Below are 26,589 nucleotides of genomic sequence, written 5' to 3' on the forward strand. Positions count from 1 at the left end.
CCACTTAAGGACCAGGCCTCTTTTTCAGATTTGGTGTTTTCATGTTTAAAACGTTTTTTTTTGCTAGAAAATTACTTAGAACTCCCAAACATTTTATATTGTTTTTTTTCTAACACCCTAGAGAATAAAATGGCGGTCATTGAAATACTTTTTTTTACACCGTATTTGCGCAGCGGTCTTACAAGCGCACTTTTTTTTGAAAAAATGCACTTTTTTGAATAAAAAAAAAATAAGACAACAGTAAAATTAGCCCAATTTTTTTTTATATTGTGAAAGATAATGGTATGCCAAGTAAATTGATACCCAACATGTCACGCTTCAAAATTGCGCCTGCTCGTGGAATGGCGTCAAACTGTTAGCCTCAAAAATCTCCATAAGCGACATTTAAAAAATTCTACAGGTTGCATTTTTTGCGTTACAGAGGAGGTCTAGGGCTAGAATTATTGCTCTCGCTCTACCGATCGCGGCGATACCTCACATGTGTGGTTTGACCACCGTTTTCATATGTGGGTGCTACTCACGTATGCGCCCGCTTCTGTGCGCAAGCTCATCGTGACGGGGTGTTTTTAAAAAAAAAAATTTTTCTCTTCTTATTTATTTTAATTGATTTTATTTATTTTTACACTGTTTTTAAAAAATAAATAAAATGGATCACTTTTATTCCTATTACAAGGAATGTAAACATCCCTTTTAATAGAAAAAAGCATGACAGGTCCTCTTAAATATGAGATCTGGGGTCAAAAAGTCCTCAGATCTTTGGGCTAAAATGCAAAAAAAAAGAAAAAAAAAAGAAAATCTGACATTTAAAAAAATATATACCTTTAAGAGGTATGGGCGGAAGTGACGTTTTGACGTCGCTTCCGCCCTGCTATGGTATAGAGACGAGTGGGGGCCATCTTAGCCTCACTTGTCTCTATGCCCAGCAGATGGAAGGACCCGATCGCCTCCGCCGCTACCGACGGCTCCGGTAAGCGGCGGAAGGTGCGGGAGGGCGGCGGGAGGGGGGGGGGAGCACCTCTCCCGCCGATAGCGGTGATCTCGCGGCGAATCCGCCGCGGAGACCACCGTTATCGTACAGAGGACCGCCGCCTGAAGAGATGGACATCTCGGTTGTGGCAGCAGCTGCTGCCGTTACCGAGATATCCCTCTTCAAAAAAATCACGTACATCCCCGTTGGGCGGTCCCCAAGTGGTTAATGACTAACGTGGTATGTTACCCAATGCCAGGAGTCTGGCGGACAAGATGCGGGAACTAGAGCTACTGTTGTACAAGGAGGATTTCGATTTTCAGACTTGATTTGACAGCTCTCATGATTGGCTGGCAACCATTCAGGAGAATTCCCTATATCACAGGGATAGAGAGAGTAAAAAAGGGGGAGGGGTATGTCTGTAGATCAAAAATGATGTACAAGTGAATGTGAGAGATGACATCACTAAAGGGAGGAGGTGGAATCCTTATGGGTAGAGCTCCAAAGGGAGGAAATTAAATGGAAAGTAATACTGAGAGTATGCTATAGGCCCCCTAACCAGAGGGAGGAGGCAGAAGAAGACTTCCTATAACAATTTGGATTAGCGGCAAGTATGGGAAGTGTCATTATAATGGGGACATTTTTTTTTTAAATTGGAAAAAGCCAACTTTATTTGGATAAGAAACATTTTACAAATTATTTGCTTGTGTAAAATGTATCTCTGTGGCAGTCTGTCGGACAACTTAGGGGACATCAATATATTCCCTTTCATTATTTCATCCCAGTCTTCCTCCCCTATGGAGCCTATGTCTTTTTCCCATTCTGTTCTAGCCTTTTGTGCAATTGACCTACGATTTCTGCCCTTTAGATATAAGTTTGATATGAGTTTAGAGGGTTCCTCTCCCATTATTGTATCTAGAACTGGCAGGGAATCTGACACTATCTCAATATTTGGCAATTGTGTTTTTAATGCATGCCGAAGTTGTAAATACTTAAAAGCCATCTGATTAGGTTTGTATTCTTCCTTAAGTATTTGAAATTGCTTGAGTCTGGAGTTGGCATAATATACCTTCATCAGGTGTTATCTGTGTGTAGCCCATACCATTGAGTCTTAGACAGATTCTAGTTCAGGCAGGTGTTTGTTAAACCATAGTGGGGTCTGGGTGTGAATTTTCCCAGAGTTTTGCTTTTTCAATGTGATTTCCCATACTCTTTGATGATGGAGTAGCATTCCCATATTATACCTTGGGTTTTTTTTTGTTGTTGTTTCCCTCGGAGGATAGCTTGGAGCGGGATGAATGAATGAATGAATGAAATACTTGTATAGCGCACAATGCGAACTGAATCGCCTCTAGGATGAAAGCTGAGTGACCCAGTTTATTACATACTAAGGATCTATAGAACGGCATCTCCACTTTGTTAAAGTGATACATGTGGGAGAGCTGAGAAGTAAAAATCCTGTAAATCAGGAAGAGAACCATATTCGTGGGGTTCTTAAGAACATGCTAGGTCAGTTTTTGTCTGCTATTTCCCCATACAAATGAGTTTAGAATAGCTTCCATTTGTTTAAAGACTTTCAAAGGGTTATAGAGAGGAACATGCCAAACCATATAGAGTATTTTGGGTGATAAGATCATTTTTATTATATTTATACGTCCCATCACCCCTAGTGGCAGCCTGGACCACGTCTGGAATTTGGACTTTATCAAGTCAAATAGGGGTGTGACATTCAGATGTATGTAGTCCATCAAGGACCTGGTAACCTCCACCCCCAGATACTTACTTTTCATCTAAGGCTCGCCAGTTCCTAAACGTCTTGCATGAGTCAGATGAAAAAATGCACCAACTAGAAACAAAGTCTTACAAGACCTACTGATTACCAACAATACAGACCTGATCACGGATGTGGAAATAAGGGGCAATTTAGGAAACAGCGATCACAGGTCAATTAGTTTCAGTATAAATCACACAAATAGAAAACATAAGCGGAGTACAAAGACACAATTTCAAAAAAGCCAACTTCCCTAAACTACGATCCTTGCTAGGAGATACAAAATGAGATAAAATTTTAGGAACAAAGAACACAGGAGGAAAAATGGGACATTAGTTATGAGGAAAGGTTACGAGCACTGAACTTATTCTCTCTGGAGAAGAGACACTTGAGAGAGGATATGATTTCAATATACAAATACCATACTGGTGACCCCACAATAGGGATAAAACTTTTCCGCAAAAGGGAATTTAATAAGACACGTGGCCATTCACTAAAATCAAAAGAAAAGCGGTTCAACCTTAGACTGCATAGAGGGTTCTTTACCATAAGAGCGTTAAGAATGTGGAATTCCCTTCCACAGGCGGTGGTTTCAGCACGGAGCATCAATATTTTAAAAAAACTATTAGAGAAGCACCTGAACGACCACAAAATACAGGGATATGAAATGTAATACGGACATAAAATCGCACGCATAGGTTGGACTTGATGAACTTGTGTCTTTTTTCAACCTCGCCTACTATGCAACTCAAAAACAGTATGTAGATCAGGAGTTCGGACTGTGCTCTGTGTATGCTTGTTCTGCCTCAGTGACTGGCAGCTGTCATTTCTGCAGGGAGTTCAGAAATACAGTCCCTATACTTCTCTTGTTACAGGTTCAAATTGAAACATCCAGGGTATTTATAAAACAATTGAAGACCAGCCTGCTTCACCCGATTCCTGTCCCAGCCATTTTTCAGTTTCCAGTGCTGTCACACTTTGCTCTGACAAAGTAACAATTGCTCAGTCATGCAACACAATACCCATATAACATGGTTATTTTTAGATAGAGCTTTCTATTTGTATTTGGCAATATTGAAACACTGTTTCTTTAATTTTTATTATTTACAGAAAAAAAAAAAAAAACAGGCAAATATGAAAAAAAAGTTAAAAAAACCCCCCATAAAAATGAAAAAAAATATATATTTTTTTTAACGTTATAAATCTTTGCAAATACATACACACACACACATAATATATATATTCATATACACACACTAATTATATATATTATATATATATATTATATATATATATATATATATATATATATATATATATATATATATACATACATACACACACACACACATATACATACATATACACACACACGTCTATTGGGACATTGACACAATTCTAATCTTTTTGGCTCTATACACCACCACAAAATGGATTTGAAATGAAACAAACAAGATGTGCTTTAACTGAAGACTTTCAGCTTTAATTTGGGGGTATTTACATCAGGTGAACGGTGTAGGAATTACAACACATTTGTATATGTACCCCCCACTTTTTAAGGGTTTTAAAGTAATGGGGCAGATTAACAATCATCCATCAAACTTTCACTTAATACTTGGTTTCAAATCCTTTGCAGTCAATTACAGCCTGAAGCCTGGAACACAGACATCACCAGACACTGGGTTTCATCCCTGGTGATGCTCTGCCAGGCCTCTACTGCAACTGTCTTCAGTTCCTGCTTGTTCTTGGGGCATTTTCCCTTCAGCAAGTAAAATGCATACTCAATCGGATTCAGGCCAGGTGATTGACTTGGCCATTGCGTAAAATTCCACTTATTTCCCTTAAAAAACTCTTTGGTTGCGTTTGCAGTATTCGGGTCATTGTTAATCTGCACTGTGAAGCACCGTCCAATGAGTTCTGAAGCATTTTATGAGCAGATAATATTGCCAAAAACACTTCAGAATTCAGCCTGCTGCTTTTGTCAGCAGTCACATCACCTATACAAGAGAACTAGTCCCATTGGCAGCCATACATGCACACGCCATGACACTACCACCACCATGCTTCACGGATGAGTGGTATGTTTTGGATCATGAGCAGTTCCTTTCCTTCTCCATAGTCTTCTATTCCCATCACTCTGGTACAAGTTGATCTTGGTCTTATTTATCCATAGGATGTTGTTCCAGAACTGTGAAGGCTTTTTGAGATGTTTGGCAAACTCTAATCTGGCCTTCCTGTTTTTGAGGCTCACCAATGCTTTACATCTTGTGGTGAATCCTCTGTTTTCACTCTGGTGAAGTCTTCTCTTGATTGTTGACTTTGACACACCTACCTCCTGGAGAGTGTTCTTGATCTGGCCAACTGTTGTGAAGGGTGTTTTCTTCAACAGGGAAAGAATTCTTCGGTCATCCACCAGTTGTTTTCCGTGGTCTTCCGGGTCTTTTGGTGTTGCTGAGCTCAGCGGTGCGTTCTTTCTTCTTAATGATATTCCAAACAGTTGATTTGGCCACACCTAATGTTTTTGCTAGCTCTCTGACTGTTTTTTTTTTTTTTTCAGCATAATGATGGCTTGCTTAACTGATAGTGACAGTTCTTTGGATCTCATATTGAGAGTTGACAGCAACAGATTCCAAATGCAAATAGCACACTTGAAATGAACTCTGGACCTTTTATCTGCCCCTTGTAAATGGGATAAAGAGGCAATAACACACACCTGGCCATATAACACCTAAGCAGCCAATTGTCCCATTACTTTTGGTCCCTTAAAAAGTGGGAGGCACATATACAAAATGTTGTAATTCCTACACCGTTCACCTGATTTGGATGAATTCAAAAAGATTTGAATTGTGTCAATTTCCCAATATTTATGGACATTTATATATATAATTTTTTTTTTTTTTTTTTTTTTTAATAGATGTAGGCCAAAATGTATTCTGCTTCATTTCCTTGGTGAAAAAAACAAAACCAGGTCTATAATCTTTGTGAAAGTTAGAGTCTACCATAACCATGTATATACGATATATTTGAAAATTGATCAATACTGATGTTCTGACTGCCTATTTTATTTCTTCAGGCCTTAAAATGCCAGGACAGTATAAATACACATAACCCCCAAATAACCAAAGTTTGAAAAGTAGGCGATCCAAGGTATTTAGTAAGAGACATGGTAAGTATTCCCCCCCCCCCCCCAATGTTGACATTTTAACAATTATTTCTCACACAAAGCAAAGGCACATCTACAATTACACCAAAAAAAACTGTCTGGTACCCCTCCCGAGCATGTGAAACCTTTCACAGCCTAGTTGTTTGTTGGGCCCAAAATCTTTGGGCTTTCAAGAAACATAAATTAAACCTCTAAAGTCATGACTACCCCATCATATTGCTTGAGTCCCTGAAGTGCCAGGACAGGACAATGATCACATTTGCCAAGTTGTCAAATAAGATATTTCTAACATACAGCATAGGCACACTTAGAATTACAACCCATTATGCTACTCCAAGGTATGGTGATACCAAGCGTGAGACTTTTTTCAAAGCCTAGACACAGAGAGACCAAAAATCCAAGGAGCATCTTTAGGCATTCTGGAGGCATTAATCAAATAATTTCCTGACTACCCATCACATTTTTGGAGTCCCTGGAGTAACAGGACAGTGGAAATACCCACATAATGTTCCACACAGCGCCTTGAGGCGATTCAGTTCGCGTTGTGCGCTATACAAATTATTCATTCAGTGCTTATCTGTACTGATAACACCATCTTCCCATGATCAGTTGCCTCCTCTCCCCTGCCTAGTTGACAGTTCAAGTGGAAGGGGCCGAGCACTGCAGCAGACGTCAGCCAGGGAGGAGAGGAGAGAGAGCGCGAGCAGAGGAGCCATATGATCGCAGGAAGACGCTGCTTTATCAGTACAGATGAGCATATTTCATATTTATGATATAACAGACACAGGGGAATTATTTTTATAATACAGAGGGGATGGGGGCTCTTAGGCTGGATTCACACCTATGCATTTTTAGTGCTTTTTGCATTTCTGTGAATCCAGCCTTATTGTCAACTATGAGAGCAGCAGGAGCAGGGGTGGCGGGTGCTGACATGAGCAGACACTCAGGGAGGGGAGGGGGGAGAGCACACAGGAGACAGGAGTGGGGCTGCTGAGCTCTGAAACCTGAGTCAGTACATGCCTCGTCATACGCAGCCCTACTCTGTCTCCTGTGTCCTCTACCCCCCTCCCCTCTCTGATCAGGTCAGCAGATATATCGGAGTCAGCGTACAGGGGGAGGGTAGAAACTGTCAGGATCAGATAGGTAATACAGGGGGCCAAATGACACAGCACAAGCACTGTGCTGTGCTATATAACATGCTTTAAAGGGAATAAGATTTTTTGAGTTAAATGCTTTAAGGCTGTTGAGGAATATAAATGATACATCTAATATCTTGAGTACCTAACACGTTTGGAGGCCCTGGAGCACCAGGACAGCAGAAACACCCAAAAAATGACCACATTTTGGAGAGTAAACACCCACAGGGGTATTTTTAAAAGGCATGGTGAGCTGAACATTTTTGGCAAATTTGGAAAGATGATGAAATAATTTTTTTTACACAAAGTTGTCAATTCAATAAGACATTTTTCACACAGCATGGGCATACTTAGAATTTCACCCCAAGCCACATTCTGCTGCTCCTCCAGAGTATGGGGATACCACATTTGTGAAACTTTCAATGTTTGGACTGATTATGTACCAGATATTGTATCACAAATATTAACTTTATAAAATTCAGGGGACTGTAATGTTTACCTCTGTATGTGTGGTCAGGGAATATAACTTAGTGTAGTATCAGCTATAGCAGCCCATTTCTATAAGCCAAGCAAGTTTAGCCTACTGGTACGTGGCTTCTCCCAGTAATAGCATGTTTACTGACCAGGACCTACAGGAGACTGAAGGAAGGAAGGAAGGAAGGAAGAACAAAGGCATGCCTGTGGCTCCAGGAGTGCAGTTGTCCATAAGGGATGGCTGGGACTAGCTTCTCACAGAATATAGCCAGTGGGGCACTATGATGGGTCAGTTCAGACAGCAGGCAGAGACATGGTCAACAAACAGGCAAAACATTGGTCCCAAAAATAGGGAGAAATGTGCACTGCGCTCATGTGGCGGTGATCAGGAACACTGTCCTGGCTGCACAGGCTCTAGTGACACCGTATTAATGTGGTGGCACTGGTCTAGCAAAATTGTGACTGGTGTGGAAGCAATCAGGAAAACTGTTCATAACTTACACTGGCTTGGTGACATGAAGATTGCTGTGGCAGTGTTAAGTAACACGGTTGCTGGATGACATTGGTCTAGTAGCATTGGGACTGGTGTGGCGATGATCAGGAACATTGTTGCTGGCTGCACTAGTGTGGTGATACTGGGGCTGGTGGGGCAGTGATCAAGAATACTGTTGCTGGCCTGCACTGGTCTGGTGACATTGGGACTTGTCTAGTGGCGATCAGAACACTGTTGCTGGCGTACACTGGTCTGGCGATACGGGCATTGTTGTGGCAGCAATCAAGAACACTGTTGCTTGCATACATTGGTCTGGTGACAATGTAGCTGGTGTGATGGTGGTAATGAACAATGTTGCTGGCATACAATGGTTGAGGTTCTATTCACACCTACGCATTTTTAATGCTTTTTGCATATTTTCAGTACAGTCCATTTAACATGGTTTCCTATGGAACACTTTCTGTAGTGCAAACCTGCAAAATGCAAAAAGCACTAAAAATGCGTAGGTGTGAATCAGGCCTTAGTGGTGGTCTGGAAAATTATTGCTGGCTGCACTGGTCTGGTGTGCTAGCAATCAGGAAAATTGATCTAGCTACACTGGTGTGGCAACACTGTGACTGGTGTGGTTGAAAGTGGAGACACTGCTATGGGCTGCACTATAAGGGCTCGTTCACACATGAGTTTGGGGGTGATAAAACCTTGCGGTTGAGCCACATTTTTACATCCCCAACTGCTACTTTCTTAGCTGCAGAGACAACAGCTTTGGAGGAAAAACATGTTGCGGCTGCGATGCTTTGCAGCCATGGCAGGAATTAAAAGATAACATTAACTCAATGACAATTTTGTTTTCAATTAGGTTCATTAAACCTTCAAGAATAAAGCAAGCATATATGCAACATTAATCTCACATTAAAGAGGAAGTAAACCCTTCCAAACAACTTGGACCTATAGGTAAGCCTAGATTAAGGCTTACCTGTAGGTCCAAGCAATATCTCCTAAACCTATATGGTTTAGGAGATATTTGCCCGAAAATGGGCACCGCTGTCTACGGCGCATGCGCCGTAGACAGCGGCGCGCATGCGCACTAAATGCGGCAAATCCAAGAATGGATTTGCCAAATTTGTCGACTCCCGTGCGCATGCGCGGGAGTGACGTCATCGCGGCTTCGCCGTATGACAGCGGCGGAGCTGCGAGGCGCGACTCCCGTGCGCATGCGCGGGAGTGACGTCATCGCGGTTGCGCCGCTGTGATTCGTCGGAGCTGCGAGACGCCACAAGCAACATGGATGAGGCGGACTACAGGGGACAGCGGCGACTTCGCTGGCTCCTGTGTCAGGTAAGTGACACATAATGAGCTACTATGCGATGCATAGTAGTCCATTATGCTTTACCTTTGCAGGGAAAAAAAGAGGAAGTAAACCCATCAGGGTTTACTTCCTCTTTAAGTGTCATATTAAAGTTGTTTTTTTTTCCTACTTTATACAACGCACCAACTACAAGTAAAAAATGTCCTTAATTGTACAGTTTAAGCAGGCTGTTAAGGCTCTAAATGCTTTGCAGATTATTTTAAAGGTTAAGAAACATAAGTGAACAGAAACATGTTTCTGTTCCTCATACAATACCACTGATAGAGCATGCTGATACCCATTACATTTCTAAGAATGTATCAGGCTGTCATCAATGTGAAGAGCATCAGTAAGCATCAACATTCCCTGAACAATGCAAGTGTTGTGCTTCAGTTTACAGTAATGTACATCGGTATATCCAAAATTCTGAATAAAATTTGGCAATTCTCATTGCCAAGCTTCTATTTACTTCCTATTTGTAGGATGTAGCTCCCATAATTCTGTAGAATATTGTATACTTAACTAGTACTGTGCAAGAGTCCATACTACTAAATTAGCTAACAAGTTATTTTAGTTAAATGATTTTAAAAAGAAAGCTAATTGGTAGAGCGAAGCATGAGACAAGGCAAATCAATACATAAACACACCACTAGCTATTTTTTTTGGTGAAAACAGAGATAACGTTCCCACCCAAAAGTAAATCAAACATGATCTACTATAGATACTACTAGCAATTGGTGTAATCTGTCAGGATGGAGCAAATAGATGGCATTGGCAAAATATACAAATTCATACCTGTTTAGCAGTTTCTTCAGAATTTTGCTTTAAATAATCCTCCAGTTCCTGCTTTTCTTTTAAGCTTTTCTCAGATTGGTCATTTGCTTGTCTCAGCATTACTTGCAGTTTTTTAACCTGTGAACAACACCATTACTATAAAAGATTTTTTTTAAAACTAGTCAGTAAAACTTTTCAGGTACCATAACAGCTAACGTCCAACTTGATACTGCTAAAAAACAAGCACGGTAGCTTCAATTTATTATTGATGTAAAGAATACAGAACACATTTTTTCATCACAACGGTCTTTTAATTACATAATGTTTAAAGCTATAGAGACCCCCCCCCCAATCAGCCTACATATTGCTGTAGCTTGCAAATTCACTTAGTTGACACTGGCATTCCAGAATCAAACCTGCACAGTAAGACGCACACATTCATAAAAATAGGATTTTTGCAGTTACTGTCAAATAAATTTTTTGGCGTTTATTTAGGGACACAAGAATTCAGACTGTTGCATTATACTGCAGTCTACAGAATGACTGGACACTGGGAAGCAAAAGAAAAATAACTGGCTTGGTAGGACTCCTCCGACTCCCAAGCATGGCTCAGTTTAGTGGAAAAGCAGAACCATGAGAATGATTATAAACACTGAGGGGTGGGACCTATGTCACTCAAACTCCAAAAAATTGATTTTAGAGCAAGTTCAAAAATCCAATTTTCTCTCTCATTCATTAAAGGAGAAGTCCAGCCTGAGTTCATTCAGCTGGGCTTCTCCTATGGGTCACAGGAGTGCAATTCCTTTTGCACTCCTGTGGCCTATTTTCAGCAGAGAGCGGTCTGGATCCGTCAGGTGCCTGGACTGATGGCAGTCACAGCCTCTCAGCAGGACTCTGAGACAGCCACTCCCCACCCCTCCACAGCTCAGCACTTCAGTGAGCGTGGAGGAGCAGAGCAGGAGAGCTGCTGACTGATAGGCAGCGGCTCTACACTCAGGGAGGTGAGAGAACCACACCATCGATGATGTTCAGTGGCTCGGTTCTCAGTGAAGAGGTGGCGGGAGACAGATGCTGCATCCACCTAGGTAAGTATGATTAAGGGATAAAAAATAAAAAATCCCATACTTCTCTTTTAAGGGACACAAGAATTCGGGGACATCCAAAAGCAGTGCTGAGGGATAGGAAACAGCAACAAAACACTAACAGGTCCACACAAAATAGAAATTGGGGGTTGCCTGCAGTTAACTGAGCCACCCAAAGGACCCTACACCCAAAACTGGCATGAGATGAGGCCTTAACATCTAAGTGAAGTTAAGCTGGGTACAAAAATTTCTTTTTATATTTGTTCAGTCAGCGGGCTGAAAACAAATAACTGATTCCTGCATCAACACAAGCAATGTGGATGCAGGATTCCTCTCCCCTGCCGGGACATTGTAGTCTGACAGTAAGTACTCCCCGTGCTATTCAGCGCTGAGGCCGACTCGCTACAGGTTTCAACAGTGCTGCTCTAACAGGAAGGGCTACACATAGATTGAAATTCAGCTAGATCCTGCTGATCCGGTAGCATTTTGATCTGTGTGTAGAGCTTTAGAGAAAAAATGAACAGTAGACCAGATGGCAGGCTTGCAAATTTGGGAAATAGTTACTGAAAAGTCCAAGAAGCACACATATATAGTAGAGTAGGGATGATAAGGAGAGAGTCAGCATTTCTAATGCTTGCAGTTGCTGCGAGGTAGACAAGCGCAGCTTAAACTACATCTAAACAATAAAGGGGAAATCTTCAAATAAACTGGAGCCAGACAGAGGGCTAGAAGAACAATGTTGAGGTGAAATGCCGATCCAACGTAGAAAAAAAGGGTGTTTTTCTCAACACCAATTTAGAGATGCCCCTGTCTCTTTAAGACCTGGGCTTCAACAGACATGTCTTTATAGCTAGCGACTGTGAAGCAGAGTGGTAGACTGGACCACGAGACAGAAAACTAGACAATCTAGTAAAGCACAAGGTGAATCTATTAGCAGTCCAGTTAGGTTGTAGTACCACATCTGCATGGGCCAGTCCAGCTATGAGGGTCACTGGAATGCCCTGATCTAAATCCTGCACAGTAGACAGGGAACTAATTTGAGAAGATAAAAAGGCATAGAGCGGGCCAGTCCCACAGAGTTACCAGATCATCCATTAAGGTATTTCTGCCTCTGGAAACCAGTCCAGTTTGTTGTTAAAGCTGGAGACCTGAAAACCACATCTGGCTTCACCAACGTATGACACGTCCCCAAACCCCTCAAGGTATAGGAAAACACTTTCCCAAGACCAGATGCTACCAGCTAAGGAAGTCTGCCTGCCAATTGTCTATGCCTGGAAAGTAAACAATGGACAAGGTAGAAAAGGTTAACAGAGGTGGTGCCCTTTTATGCTGAATTGGGTTCATCTGAAGGTTAGGAGGACTTTAAAGCTCAAGGTTTGCAGTTTAGCTGGGTGTTTGGCTTTGGCTTTTGAGACCTGTGATGTATTGAAATGGAACTCTTCTTGGACTCGGAGGAGGGGTTCATTCTTGAGCTTTAGCCTTCTGCTGAAGCAGATGAGGATGTTCAAGGCAGCTCTGAAGAGACTTTGACCCTTTGAAAGGCATGCACAGCAACTGCTTTTATAAAGCATGCCTGCTCTGGACACTTTAGCTGAGAGTCTTCAGCGTTTTCACCAATAAATAAGATGGGGGGGGGGCAACCAGCAGCCTGCGTACCCAGTAGCTTAGGGCTCCACACACAGGCTTAAAATGCTCCACAAGGGATCAGCTTGAAAACAGACTGGATCACTTCTTATGGCCTTAGTCCAGTTTACCAAGGATTGACAGACTAGCATCACTGCCAAGGCAGAATGCAGACCTGAGCCTGCCAGAAAAATAAGGCCTTGGAAAGAGTCTTTAATCGTTTATCAATGGTATCCTTAAACACAGGCAAATACTCTACGGAAATGGTCAATACTTTGTTAAGATGCAATACTGCCAGATTTACTGCGGGAATAGCCTACTTCTTAATGCAGGATTCTTCAAACAGATACTTGACCGCCAGGTGTTTGGGAGTTGTGAACAGCTTTGTCAGGGTCAAGAAAAGCTGGGAACAGTCATGGAAGGGTCTTGATGGTCTTCCGGCTTTTAAAGGAGCCTAGACCAGTAACAGCACTGGTATAAGCTGCAGACCGATTCTCTAGTTTTAAAGTGGTTTGAATAAAAGAGAGGATCTCTATGTCAGAGGTGTAATGGCAGCAGCCTTCATCTCCTCAGAGGCATCATCCTATAGTTTTAGAAACTCAGGGTTACACTTATAGCAGATGAGGGGTGTGATCACTAACAGGGACTGTCCCTAGGGGGGTGCTTTGTTTTTTACTCCTGGGAGGTGGCACTATAAACCCTATCTTAGTTTAAAAACAAAATAAAAAATAAAATAAAAAAAAACACAGGGAAGATGGAAAAAAGGTTAGACTTTTCTCAGGAAGGCAAATAGGATTTTTTTGTACTCACCGTAAAATCCTTTTCTCTGTAATTCACCAACTGACACAGCGTCTCTTTAGACCATTGGGTTGTTATGCCATCTTCAGGAGAAGACTAGACATTACATGTTAACATGTGATAATAAAACTAGAACTTTCTAGTTCTGCCCAAGGGGCGGTCCCTTAAGTAACAACCCCTCAGCATGCTACTGCAGCCTCAGTACGTCAACAAGCAGTATAACGTAAAGAAAAATAAGGGGAGGGTGCTGTGTCAGTCGGTGAAATACAGAGAAAAGGATTTTACGGTGAGTACAAAAAATCCTATTTTCTCTTATATTCACCGACTGACACAGCTTCTCTCTTTAGACCATTGGAATGTCCCCAAGCAGTGCCAAAACAAGGGGTGGGAAAACCGTATAAAAAAAAAACTTCATCCACCATAGCATGTGGGAGCTAGTACAAACTTTACCCACAAAAAAAACTACAGTGTGTGGAATAACCACCACAAAAAAACAGGGTGCTCCTCAACAGAGAAGTACTACCCTCAAACCGCACCAAAACTGCGGCAACAAATGCAACAGTGCATTAACTTAAAAAGGTACTGCGTTTTTACCCAAAAAAAAGGAGGCCAGAAGATCAACGTCTGGTGTGCCCCACAGCAGGCACAGTAGCCTGGACACCTCCGGTTGCAACGCCCATTCTCCTGGGTCCAGCATCTGGCAACTTAGATAGTCTGCCTGCCAGTTCTCCACTCCCGGGATGTAAATGGCCGACAGGGCCGGTACATGTTGCTCTGCCCACCGAAGTATGTGAGCGACCTCCCGCGTGGCGGCCGAGCTTCTTGTTCCTCCTTGGTGATCGACATATGCCACAGCCGTGGCGTTGTCCAACTGGATCCTGATCTGATGCCCTTGCAGTCGCATCGACCATGTGGAGAGGCATAGCCTGATCGCTCTCAGATCGAGCAGGTTGATCGGCAACTTGGATTCCTCAGTCGACCAGAGATTCTGAGTCGATCGTAGTCCCATTACTCCACCCCAGCTGGATAGGCTAGCGTCCGTTGTAATCACTGTCCACTTCCTCGACTGAAGTAACGGGGACTTCAGCTACCAGATCAGGAAATCCCTGAATAACTGGCTCACCTGAATCTGCCAATCCAGGGACAACGCAGATTTGTCCCACTTTGTCAAAATCTCCTTCTGCAAGACTCTGGTGTGAAACTGGGCATATGGTACTTCCTCGAAGGAGGCCACCATGAGTCTCTGGACTCATGCAGAAGCAACAGCGACAACCACCTGAAGTTCATCAGTGGTTTTACCACGGCTCTGAGAGTCTGCACAGCCACCCAATTTCCTGCAGGGTCTGCATGGTGATTGCCACATCCTTCTCTAACGCCGAGGTGGAAGATGCTCTCCGGAGGAGATCGTCTAGGTAACCCACGATTGCGATCCTGCGTTGTCGCAGCAACGCCAAAACAGGAGCCAATACCTTGGTAAAGACTCGGGGGGTTGATGCCAAACCAAAAGGGAAGAGCTACAAACTGGTAGTGGGCTTCCCCAACTGTGAACCACAGAAATATCTGATGCCGAAGGCAAATGGGTATGTGCAGGTACACATCCTGGATGTCCAAAGACTCCAGGGAGTCCCCTTGAAGGAGTGCAGCGAGAGCGAACCAATTCCATTCTGAACCCCTATACTTTTACAAAGTAATTAACGGCTTTCAGGTCCAAGATTGGACGTACCCCTTCCTTCTTGGGGACTACAAACAGTTTGAGTAGAACCACTGGAAACGTTCCGATTCCAGAACAGGTACTATCACCCCACGATTCAGCAGCTCTCTTACCACCCCCCCAAGAGGGCCTCCCGGCGAGCCGGGAGTACGGGTATGCTGGAGGGGAAGAATCTGTATTGCAGCCAAGAGAGGAACTCCATCTTGTAGCTGGAGGAAATCAGATTGCAGACCCATTAGTCGGATAGCCGAGAGGTCCACCGGGCTGCAAACTCCCAAAGGCGACCCCCCACCCAAGTTGCGGGCGGGGGCAAACCTTCATGCGGTAGCACTTTTTCTCACAGGCTTGCGGTTCCAGGGACACTTTTGTCCTTCAGAAGTCGTCCTGTCGGGCTGGGGACATTTGCCCAAAGCTCTGGGTGGACGAAAGCCGCTTGTGAGAGGAAAATGAGGGCCTCCATTACGGCATGGCTCCTTAGCCTTCCTGCCCTGTGGGAGCAGTGTACTCTTACCACCTGTGGCATTTTTAATAATGTCATCCAAAGAGGCTCCAAAGAGCCGGTCGCCAAGGAAGGGTAGATCCGTCAGGGCTTTCTTGGATGCCTGGTCAGCCGACCAGCATTTTAACCAAATCAGGTGCCTCAGCACCACTGCTGACACTGAGGCCCTGGATAACAGAGGGAGGGTATCCAGGGCCGCATCACAAACGTACTTAAGGCCTGTACTAGCTGGTCTGCTAGTTCCACGCAGACAGGAGAAGCCTGTTCTCCCAATTCGCGGTGCAACATTTTTGCCCACTCAGATAGTGTCTGCGACACAAGTGCGGATTCCAGTACTGGTCGCATGGTTGACCCCACAACCGCAAACAAGGAACGAGCCACTGCCTTGGCCTTCTTGTCCATGGGATCCTTAAATGCAGGAGTACCGGGATCCTGGTTACATTGTTTAACATGGATACTGGGGGGATCCATGAACGCAGGGGCCAACCACTTCTTGAGAAGGCTTTCCTCAAAGGGGTAATGCACCGCCATATATTTGGGGACCGAAAAGGTCAATTGCGGTCGACTCCTTGTAAATGAACTTGTCAGATACAGGAACACCTTGAACGGGCTGGCTTACGGGACCCAAAATGAATTGCTACATCAGCAGAGGGATCTGCTGGCTCCTGAATTTTCAGGGTATCATGCACAGCTGTGATAAGTGCTCCAACAAGCGCTTTGTTGCGCATGGACCCGGACGGGGACTCATCCTCACTGTCTGAACGGTCCTGGTCAGTGTCGTCTGAAACGACATGGCAGGGGTCACCAGCCTCAGTAGGGCCGAGTCTGTGTCAGAGCTCTCCCCAAAGGATGGGGGGCAGGGGCCGCATTATAGCACCTTGCGTCCACGCACCGCCTCCATCTTGGCAACAAACGAACTGAGGACCCCCCCCCCCCCGGAGAGCCCCTGTACAGACACACAGACCGCTCAGCAGCCACATGCAGCATCCCCCATGGGAGGTGGGGAAGATGGGGACAGGGAGAGAAGAGAGAGAGAGGTGAGGGACCCCCGAATCGACCTCCCAGGGAATGCCCAGCTGCTCAGCCCCACAGAGGCAGGGAGAGCTGTACTTACCAGTCCTGAAGAGCTGGGAGACATTCCATCACAGACCCACTTTCCGATCAGTACGGGGTGGCTGCTGGCCTTGGCACACTGTTACGCAGACATCAGTAGCCCAGTCATATGTGTGCCCCGGAGCATAAAAGCTCACCGACCACCTCTGTAGCTGAAGTATGTCGTGGCAGACCTAGCATGTAGCTGCGACCTGCACACGCTCGCTGGCCAGGCTGGGGAAGACTACAAGGATAAGGATATCCAGCCTGTTACCCAGCCGGCTGTTAGCAGATCACAGGATCATTCAACTTGCGCAAAAAGCAAAGCTTCTGCAGAAAAATCCACGGACCGATGGGCCCGTCAGGGTTCCTAGGTCCTTCTCCTTCACTAGGCAAAATAAAACTGAGGCTGCAGTAGCATGCTGAGGGGTTGTTACCTAAGGGACCGCCCCTTGGGGCGGGACTAGAAAGTTCTAGTTTTATTATCACATTAACATGTAATGCCTAGTCCTCTCCTGAAGGTGGCATAACAACCCAATGGTCTAAAGAGAGAAGCTGTGTCAGTCGATGAATATAAGAGAAATTCTTCTTTAAAACTGAGGCCAGCTGAGTGCAGTTGGGGTTACATTAACTCTGTGTCCAATCCTCTTATAAGAATCCCTATAACCAACTGGTCTCCAAATTCCTGTGTCGTTTAGTGAGTGAGAAAGAATCACCAAAAGTTCTTTATTGAACAGATTGGCCCATTTACTGGATATGATACGCAAGCACTGAGTGAGTCATTCTTCACGAAGATCAGACAAAGCTTTACTACAAAAATGTATAGATTAAGGACTCACTTGATCTCTTGTTTCTGCCTCCTGTGTTTGAATACCCTGCAACTGTTTTTCATAATTTGAACACATATCACAACGTCGTCCTAGCTTATTACCAGCTGTGTGCACCTGCAAAACACAACATAAAACTGTTCTCCATGGAATCTTAAGTAACAAATTGAGAGCACGATGAAAAGCAATACACATAATCCTCAGCAAAAGAGCAATCAATTTTAAATTAAAATAATGTAGTTCCCATTGACTCCCAACAATTATTGTTGCCTTGCTGTGCACAACAAATAAAAGTGGTGGATTTGTTTAAATATCTTGGAGTTTGTGTTCAACCATAGGTAGGAGGTTATCTAAATAAAACCTACAACCCCTTTTGAACAGGTTTCAACTGAAGAGTAAGGCCTGGTCTAAATTACCTTTATCAGTGGTGTGCCAAACAAATCTCATCAAAATGACACACTATACATTCTACACAACTCTTCTGTGTGGATCACTAACCCTTGAAAGACCTGCAGGGGCAATTTGATATTTTTTCAATATCTTCAGCTACAACAGGCAAAAATAACCAATATGGGATTGAATTCCACTCCCCTCATTGATTCCTTGGCCAATGCAGTGGACAAGAAGGGTCTTATTTCCTCCCTGTACAGGATGCTGCTGTACAAATCTCAGGCCAACATTTGTATACCAGTTAGGATAGGATGGGAAGACGATATTGGGGGAAATAGAGGAGACGTGGCAGGCGATATTGGAGCAGGTTCAATTGGTTTGCCTCTCCCCACGCAGAGGTTGTCCCAGCCCTTTATACTCTATAAAACGCCCATAAAGTTTCATAGATGGAATCAAAGGGATGATTTCGATTGCCCACGTTGTCACAGCACAACAGCTGATCTTTTACATCTGCTCTGGCGTTGCCCCAAGGCGATTCGTTACTGGCACTGAATCATCGATACTATCAATAGGGCATTTCAAGTTAATTTGATTAATGATCCCTTGACATGTGTACTGGGGTTTTTGGATGAGGAATTTTTCAAAATACTGCTAGAACCCCTCTTTCCAGGCTGCTATTTCTGGCTCGTAAGTGCATTGCATCTAAATGGCTGTCCCCTCTCCCTCCTACAGTGTAAGAGTGGAGATCACAAGTTAATTGCACACTCCTCAAAGAATGTCATCTTAATCAACAGAGAGGTACACTTCACAGTTGTGGGACCCATGGTTCAAAACCCCCCCCCCCCCCCACCCCCGACACTGAAAAATCCATAGAGATACTAAAATTAAAATGTATCTGTTTTATGCTATTCTAGCATCACCAGTCAAGTCTGGTTACTTAACCACTTCCCGACCAGCGCACGACGATGTACGTCGACAGAATGGCACGGGCAGGCATATTGGCGTACAGGTACGTCCAATATTCAATGCCGCCCTGCCATCGGGAGCGCCGTGAGTCCGGTTGTGGGACCCGCGGACTCGATCGCCGCGGGCATCCCCGTGATCGTCTCACGGAACGGCCGAATGGAGGAAATGCTGAGTAAACAGCATTTCTCCATTCTGCCTAGCAACTAGTGACGCTGATCTCTGCTCCATGTGATTGGAGCAGAGATCAGTGTTCACTAAATGAAAGCCCAACCCCCCCACAGTTAGTAACACACCCCTAGGAACACTTAACCCCTACACTGCCACCCACTGGTTAACCCCTTCACTGCCAGTGTCATTTACACAGGAATCACTGCATTTATATAGCAGTGACTACTGTATAAATGACAATGGTCCCAAAAATGTGTCAAAAATGTCTGATGGGTCCCCCACAATGTCGCAGTCACAATAAAAATCGCTGATCGCCACCATTACTAGTAAAAAAAAAAATAATAAAAAATTATTAATAAAAATGCTATAAAACTATCCCTATTTTGTAAACGCTATAACTTTTGCGCAAACCAATCAATAATCGCTTATTGCGATTTTTTTTACCAAAAATATGTAGAAGAATACGTATCGGCCTAATCTGAGGGAAAAATTTGTTTTTTTCCAAATTGTCGCTCTATTTTTGTTTATAGCGCAAAAAATAAAAACCGCAGGGGTGAGTAAATACCACCAAAAGAAAGCTCTATTTGTGGGAAAAAAAGGACGTCAATTTTGTTTGGAAGCCACGTCGCACGACCGCGCAATTGTCAGTTAAAGCGACGCAGTGCCGAATCGCAAAAAGTGGTCTGGTCTTTGACCAGCAAATTGATCCGGTCTGAAAGTGGTTAACAAACCTTTGATGGTACAGAGGATGATAGGTATGGGCGAATTTGTAGGTGAGCACAATTTCACACGGTGCAGCACGCTGGATGCATGGAGAAATAGCCATACAATGTCTTTGTAGCGACTTGTTTTGATTTATTACTCATATACTTTAACAAGTTTTGTAAGCAATAATTTCTCAGGATTATAATGCAGATGCCCATTTTATGGTATTTTCTTATTTGTTTAGTTTATCTGTATGTGTTTTGTAAAATGTACAAGCCTCTGAATAAAATCTATTTAATAAAAAATAAAAAAATAATGTAGTTAAAGCTCACCCCCAGGCAAGCCTCCAAAAATAACTTTTACATACTAAAGGTCTATTGTTCGTTTGGGTTAGGTTTTAAGCACAGTAATATTTACCGCATTCCTTGCTTCAGAAACTACTGGCACCCTTCTATCTGCACCAGCCCCAGAAGGTGGGGAGCAAAAGTATGTCACCAGCACACCATGGATCCACGGGTCCAAAGCTTTAATCAGGGATGACAGTTTTACAGCAGATAGCAATGTTTCGGAGCCAGGCAGAACCCTTTAGTCAGGAATGTAATGAAAGGATCCTGCGCAGTGCCAAAATTTTGCTATCTGCTGTAACAATGTGATCACTGACTAAAGCTTTGGATCCATTCTGGAGATGCATGGTGTGCTGGTAACATTTTACTCCATTTACAGTTCCAGCCGGAGGTCGCGTCAGCATGATGTGAAGGGGGCCAGAGCTGCAGGAGGGTGTGATTTCAAGGGGACCCAGAGCTACAAGAGGCTGTGATGTGAAGGGGGACTAGAGCTGCAGAGGGCTGTGTTGTGAAGGGGTCAGTGATTTGAATTAGGGGCAGAGCTGCGGGGGGCTGGGATGTAATGAAGGGGGCTGTGTTGTGAAGGGGGGGCAGAGCTGTGGGGGACTGGGATGTGAAGGGGGGGGGCAAAGGACACCTCTGTGAAAGGGGGTTAAGAAAACTGCTTTGCAGGGGAAACTGTCATGTGAAGACAGGATTGTGATATGCAGGGGGACTGAGGATCCTGATATCTGGGGTTGTGATTGGGGACGGGGTAGTGAAATTAAGAAGGGGGTTGTGAAGGACCCGAGTCATCTGCTGGATGAAAATGTATTGATCAGACCTCCGTGAATTTTATTTCAGTACCCCCTGGGATAGTGTGTAGGGAGTAGAACCCTTTTTAATTATTTTTGGCAATCTATGTTCCTCCCAGGAGATTTCCCTTCATTTCTTGACTCGAGAATTTGACCTCCCCAGCATGGACATCGATGACAATGAAAACCTGACTGGATTTGGGGGGGGGGGGGGGGGGGGACTTAACCTATTTACCACTCAATGCAAAAAATAAATAAAAAGTTGTATACTTAAACAGTAATGCAAAGTATATATTGAGAGTAGACTTTGCTTATTTATGGTGTTAGACTTAAAATAACAAGAAAAATATACCTCTTTTTGCAATAAATTCCATTCTGTCTCGCTCACTAAACGGTAACCAGACGGAGAAACATACGCACTCTCGGTGACCTGTGTGACACTTGAAAGCAATGAGGCCGTCTCCTCTTGCTCAGGAGTCATGGCTTTGATTGCTTTCTCCTGATCTTTGGTTAACATGAATCCACTTGGCATGTGCAAAGATCCAAGGGAAGAAGTATCAAAATTCTCAGAAACAGAATCTGCTCCTACAAGGGGACCAAAGTCAGACTCATCAAGGTTGCCAGCGGATTTGGCTTTGTTGTTATAGACCAAGGTTTTTGCCTGCAGTGATCCAGATGTGCCTAGACTATCTGTAGACTGTGCTCTTCGAAGTCCATCTTTAAATAAGTCCTCTTGCTTGCCAAAACATTCTCCTTCATGCAATGTAAGGTCTGCATCTAATGAATGGATCGAGCCATGAGAACTGTTTAGAAGACCCTGGAAAATAAAGAAAAGTGTGAACTTTTGCAACATAGCCTTTTGGCCAATTATATTTAACCACATGAGTATTTTAAATCTAGGAGAAACATCTTAAAAGACCTAATGTCCTATTCCTCTCCCCAGGAATAACTATGTGTTACAGAGCAGAAGCAGCTTGTGAAAGTCCTGTGTAAAAGGACACTTGCAGAAAGTCTGTAGGTGTCATTGAGTAAAAGTGTGCAGTGTATAGTTATATTGTAATTTCCATTTCATTCAAGCGTAGATCAAAGTTGTGACCTATAAATCTATGATCTGGATAGGTCGTCAATTAAAGAAATCTTACAAGAAACACATTTATATTTGTTAAATAAAATGAATTCCTATTTAACCCCTTATTAGTCCTACTCAGTCCAAGTTCACTGCTTTGCTTTCAAACAAAAACAGGAATTAGCCCTGTCCTCTATAGATTGTAGACATGTTTTGGAGGAAGTGTTACTTTTGATGTCAAATTTCTATGTATGCCAAGTTCCCACCGATGTGTTTTTGCATGCACCTTTCCAAATGCAGCAGCAGGGAAATCGCATGGTATTTTTGACCGTACAATTTTCCTGCAGTTCCCGCACACGCATTAATAATGCGTCGTAGCTTCTCATGTTTTTCGCAGAGCAGTGCGTTTTTGCTGTGGGTATCACTGAGATTCCCGCACCTGCAGAATTGTGAACTGAGCATTCGTTTTAATCATAGTCTTGACTTAAAAATTCCATTTTAGTTTTAGTTGTATTTTAGCCATCTGAATTGCTTTAAATTTTAGTCGTAGTTTAGTCGACTAAAATCTCCAGTACATTTTAATTGACTAAAATCGAATGGGTTTAGTTAAATTATAATGCCTTATTTAAGAATTTCTCTAGAAATGCCAAACTCATACTGCTGGAGTAAAAATCTAACAACATGTTATTTATGGTGTTAAGATTGGAACATGCACTACAGACACAGATTTTGCTGTTGTGATATACAGTAGAACGTCTTTAGAAATAAAACCTAGTTTCAAAGACAAATACTGCTTTCTGACCAACAGAACTGCAACTTTAAAATATAAAAAAACAAAACAAAACTAAGCTCTATTGGCTGTAATGTCACTGCACGTTACCTGAATGTATTACCAACATTAAATATTAAAGTGGAGTTTCACCCATAATTTAACTTTATATCAATCATTAGCTTTCTGCTCGCACAACATTTGGGTAATTTTTTCTTTTTTTTTTAACTTACTCCATCTGTCTTGTTGCTATGGGGTCCCTTCTAATCTGCCATTTCACTGGCACCCCAGAAGAGGAGTGATTGGGCAAATAGCGCTTCACAGTAGTCAAGTCAGAACACAAAATGTTATGATCAGCTTTTCAGCCACAGTGTGCGATAACATAAAGGTCTAGTCAAGTGATGTTTCTCAAGTGGAAAGAAAGATGTTCTAACAACATTCTGTACTTGTGGATCAAATGTTAAGCTAGCATCAAAAATCTCAGATTTTTCAACTTAGGCCTCATGTACACCAGTAGCGTAAGCTGTAGAATGAGTTTTGCAGCATTTTTTGGCAAAGCATTTTTTAGTGTTTGCATTTTTTATTTTTTTTTAATATAGCACAAGTTTATTCAAAATTAAGTAATCCACAAAAACAGTAGGTACAGACAGATCACACAATGAATAAAAAAGTATTAGTAGGTCTAACATTTGGGATCTGAGCAACCTGTTGACAACGCAAGCCCGCCTCCCCTGGAGCACCCCCTCTATCCATGTCAAATAAGGGCACATATCCTATCCAGTCTCAGATAATATAAGAGACGAATCACACCTCATCCCTAGAACTACAAGGAAGACACGGGCCATGCTATCCTCCACAGAGCCCTGTGGATGAATGCTATATTCGCACGGGATCGCAGTCTGTCTATTCTACACGTTTCCAAGTTTTCCACCCATCTGTCCCAAACTTTATTATATTTAGCAGGGCAACCATGATGCCTATGTACCATTTTTATGCAGGGTGGTTTACTATTAATATCAATGATCCATTCACGAATTGTGGGAAGGCCAGGGCGCATCCAGTATTTGGCCACTAATTTTCTTGCACTAAACAACGTTGGGTGTAGGAATATGGCAAAGAATTTATCAATAGTGGTGTCCGGGAGTATACCCAGTAGACAAACTTTCGGGTCCAGTTGGAGGGGCGAGTCCATATGATCATGCAAAAATTTAATGATCTGTGCCCAGTACGCCTGCATCTTTGGGCACTGCCACATTAAGTGGCAGAATGTACCCGCAGGGCTAGGGCACCTGGTGCATCCCGGGTTATAATCAGAGTGGTATCTAGCGATTTTGGCAGGGGTTAGATATGATTTGTGTATTATGTACACCTGTGTTAGACGGTCGGGCAGTCTAAGTGATACCTGTTTAACGTTATCCAGCGTTTTATCCCATTCCGACCCCTCCAAGGGGCCCAAATCCTCCTCCCACCTAGTCTTGGCTCTTTCGGTAACTTGCGCTACCGTCCGGGCTCTCAACAAATTATACATGTTCGAGATCAATTTACCTGGGTCGTCACCTAGGATCAGGTCCATAAGGGCTAGAGACTGTACATTCGGGAGGCCTTGAGGAAACTGAGAACAGAGTGCATGCCGCAGTTGCAGATACCGGAACTGCATGTAAGGGGGTAGAGCAAATTCCGCCTGTAAGGAACGAAGGTCTCGGATTCCCAGTGGGGACACAACTTGATGTAGGTAAATAACGCCCCTAGATGCCCATAAGTCCACGTCAGGAGCACGAGTCAATTCCCGTAACAGAGGATTGCATTATAGTGGAGTGTGCGAGTGGTAAAAGTCAGCGCCCGCTAATCTAAGTGCCAGTCTCCAAATACACTTATGGTGAGGCAGTAATTGGGTCCTGGCATCACCCATCCGGCCCCCTCTAAGAAGCATTTGAATGTGGGTATGTGTATGAAGGTCAGCACCCCTACATACTAAGGCCTTATATGTGTGCCCATCAGATTTGTGTAGGTGATAGAAATGGGAAAGTTGTACCGGAATGTAGTAGGTTTGACAATCTGGGAGGGCCAGCCCCCCCAGAGAGGCCGGGTTTTTAAGAGTATTTCAGGCTATCTTATGTCTAGATGGTCCCCAGATGAAGGTGTTAAGGATACCATCTAGTGTTTTGAAAATCTGTAGAGGGATCATAACAGGGGAGTTCCCAGAGCATATACAGCAGAATCATTTTGGAGAGGTTAACCCGTCCCATGATCCCAAGAGGGAGACGGGACCAAGTCTGGGTTCGAGTTTTCATAAATAAAAACAAAGGTTCGATATTATTCAGGATGTAGTCCCGAGGTCCTCTTGTGATCCGCACCCCCAAATACTGAATCTCCGAGACTCTGGACGGTAGTACAATAAGGTGACCCATTTGACGAAATTGGGGCCGAAGCCAAAATTTGCCTAGGCACTCCCAAAGGTATCCTCATTCAATGGAATCGAATGCCTTGGCAGCGTCTAAAGACACTACCGCTCTCGATCCCACCGAATCATGCCTGGCCTAAATATTCATATATAAGCGGCGGATGTTCATGGCCGTATTTTTCCCTGGGCATGAACCCTGTTTGATCAGAATGGATAAGAGATAGAATAATTCCACCTAGGCGGGTTGCAAATACTTTGGCCAGAATTTTGATATCGACTTGGAGTAGTGAAATGGGACGGTATGAATCTGGGAAATTAGGGTTTTTACCTGGCTTAGGTATTACTATGATGATGGCTTGCCTTAAAGTGTCAGGGAGGGATTCGGATTCGAATATATAATTATACAATTTCAGTAACTCTGGTAGTAACGTTTCGGAGTATTGGGCATAAAAATCGAATGAAATGCCATCCTGACCGGGGGCTTTGGCCACGGCCAGGGAAGCTATTGCAAGGGCGATCTCATCTGCTGTCAAAGGGGCCTCAAGGTCTTTAACCTGTGCTTCAGATAGCCGGGGAAGGGGAACCCCCTGCAGTTATACCCTAGTGACAGCCCTCGGGGTGTTCACTGAGGCGTATAAGGCCGCATAGTACTCCTGGAACATCTTGGCTACTATTGGTGGGTCAGTCACCTCCTCGCCCCGTTGGTTAGTCAAGGAGACTACCACTGGGGGCCTGGAGTTCTGATTTGCCAAATAAGCCAGGAGCTTACCCGCCCGCTCCCCCTGCTCGAATACCCATTGCCTAATGAAGAAAAGCTTCTGCTTAGCCTGCTCATATTGAAGATGATCGACTACGCGTGTGTGATGTCTAAGTACCTGGGCCCTATTAGGTGTGGGGTCTGTGGTAAAGTGAGTGGTCGCTGACTCCAGTCCCTCAATGGCTTTTTGCAACAGAGTTTTGGAGGACTTCTTCATTTTGTTGATGCGCCGTGAGAGTGGAGTGAACGTGTAGCTTAAAGGCCTCCCAAATGTGATCCACCGATGCCGTATCCCGGTTGGTGCTAAAAAAGAACTGACACTCACTCTGAATGTCCTCACAGTCACTTAAGGCAGACAGCCAGAAGGGATGAAGATGCCATGATTTAGGTCCAACAGGCTGGGACAGCGAGAACGTAGCCCAGCAAGGGGCATGGTCCGAAAGTGACCTGGCATAGTAGCCCGTGTCCACAAGC

At 43.7% G+C, this 26,589-nt stretch overlaps 1 protein-coding gene across 2 annotated transcripts in view; it reads right to left on the reverse strand.

Moving 5' to 3' along the window:
• The window catches only part of RABEP1 (rabaptin, RAB GTPase binding effector protein 1), a 106,454-nt gene that overhangs the window by 23,556 nt on the left and 56,309 nt on the right, over positions 1–26,589 (reverse strand). For both annotated transcript variants that reach the window (XM_077482394.1, XM_077482395.1), the window contains exons 9-11: positions 21,475–21,939; positions 17,768–17,872; positions 10,145–10,261 (exon numbers count right to left, since the gene is read on the reverse strand). In XM_077482394.1, coding sequence (XP_077338520.1) covers positions 10,145–10,261; positions 17,768–17,872; positions 21,475–21,939 — 687 coding nt within the window. The remainder of the gene's footprint in view (positions 1–10,144; positions 10,262–17,767; positions 17,873–21,474; positions 21,940–26,589) is intronic.

The sequence above is a fragment of the Lithobates pipiens genome, unplaced genomic scaffold (genome assembly GCF_037356315.1).
Source record: "Lithobates pipiens isolate NorthernLeopardFrog02 unplaced genomic scaffold, aLitPip1_a1.2 Scaffold_16, whole genome shotgun sequence".
In the NCBI taxonomy this organism is placed as follows: domain Eukaryota; kingdom Metazoa; phylum Chordata; class Amphibia; order Anura; family Ranidae; genus Lithobates; species Lithobates pipiens.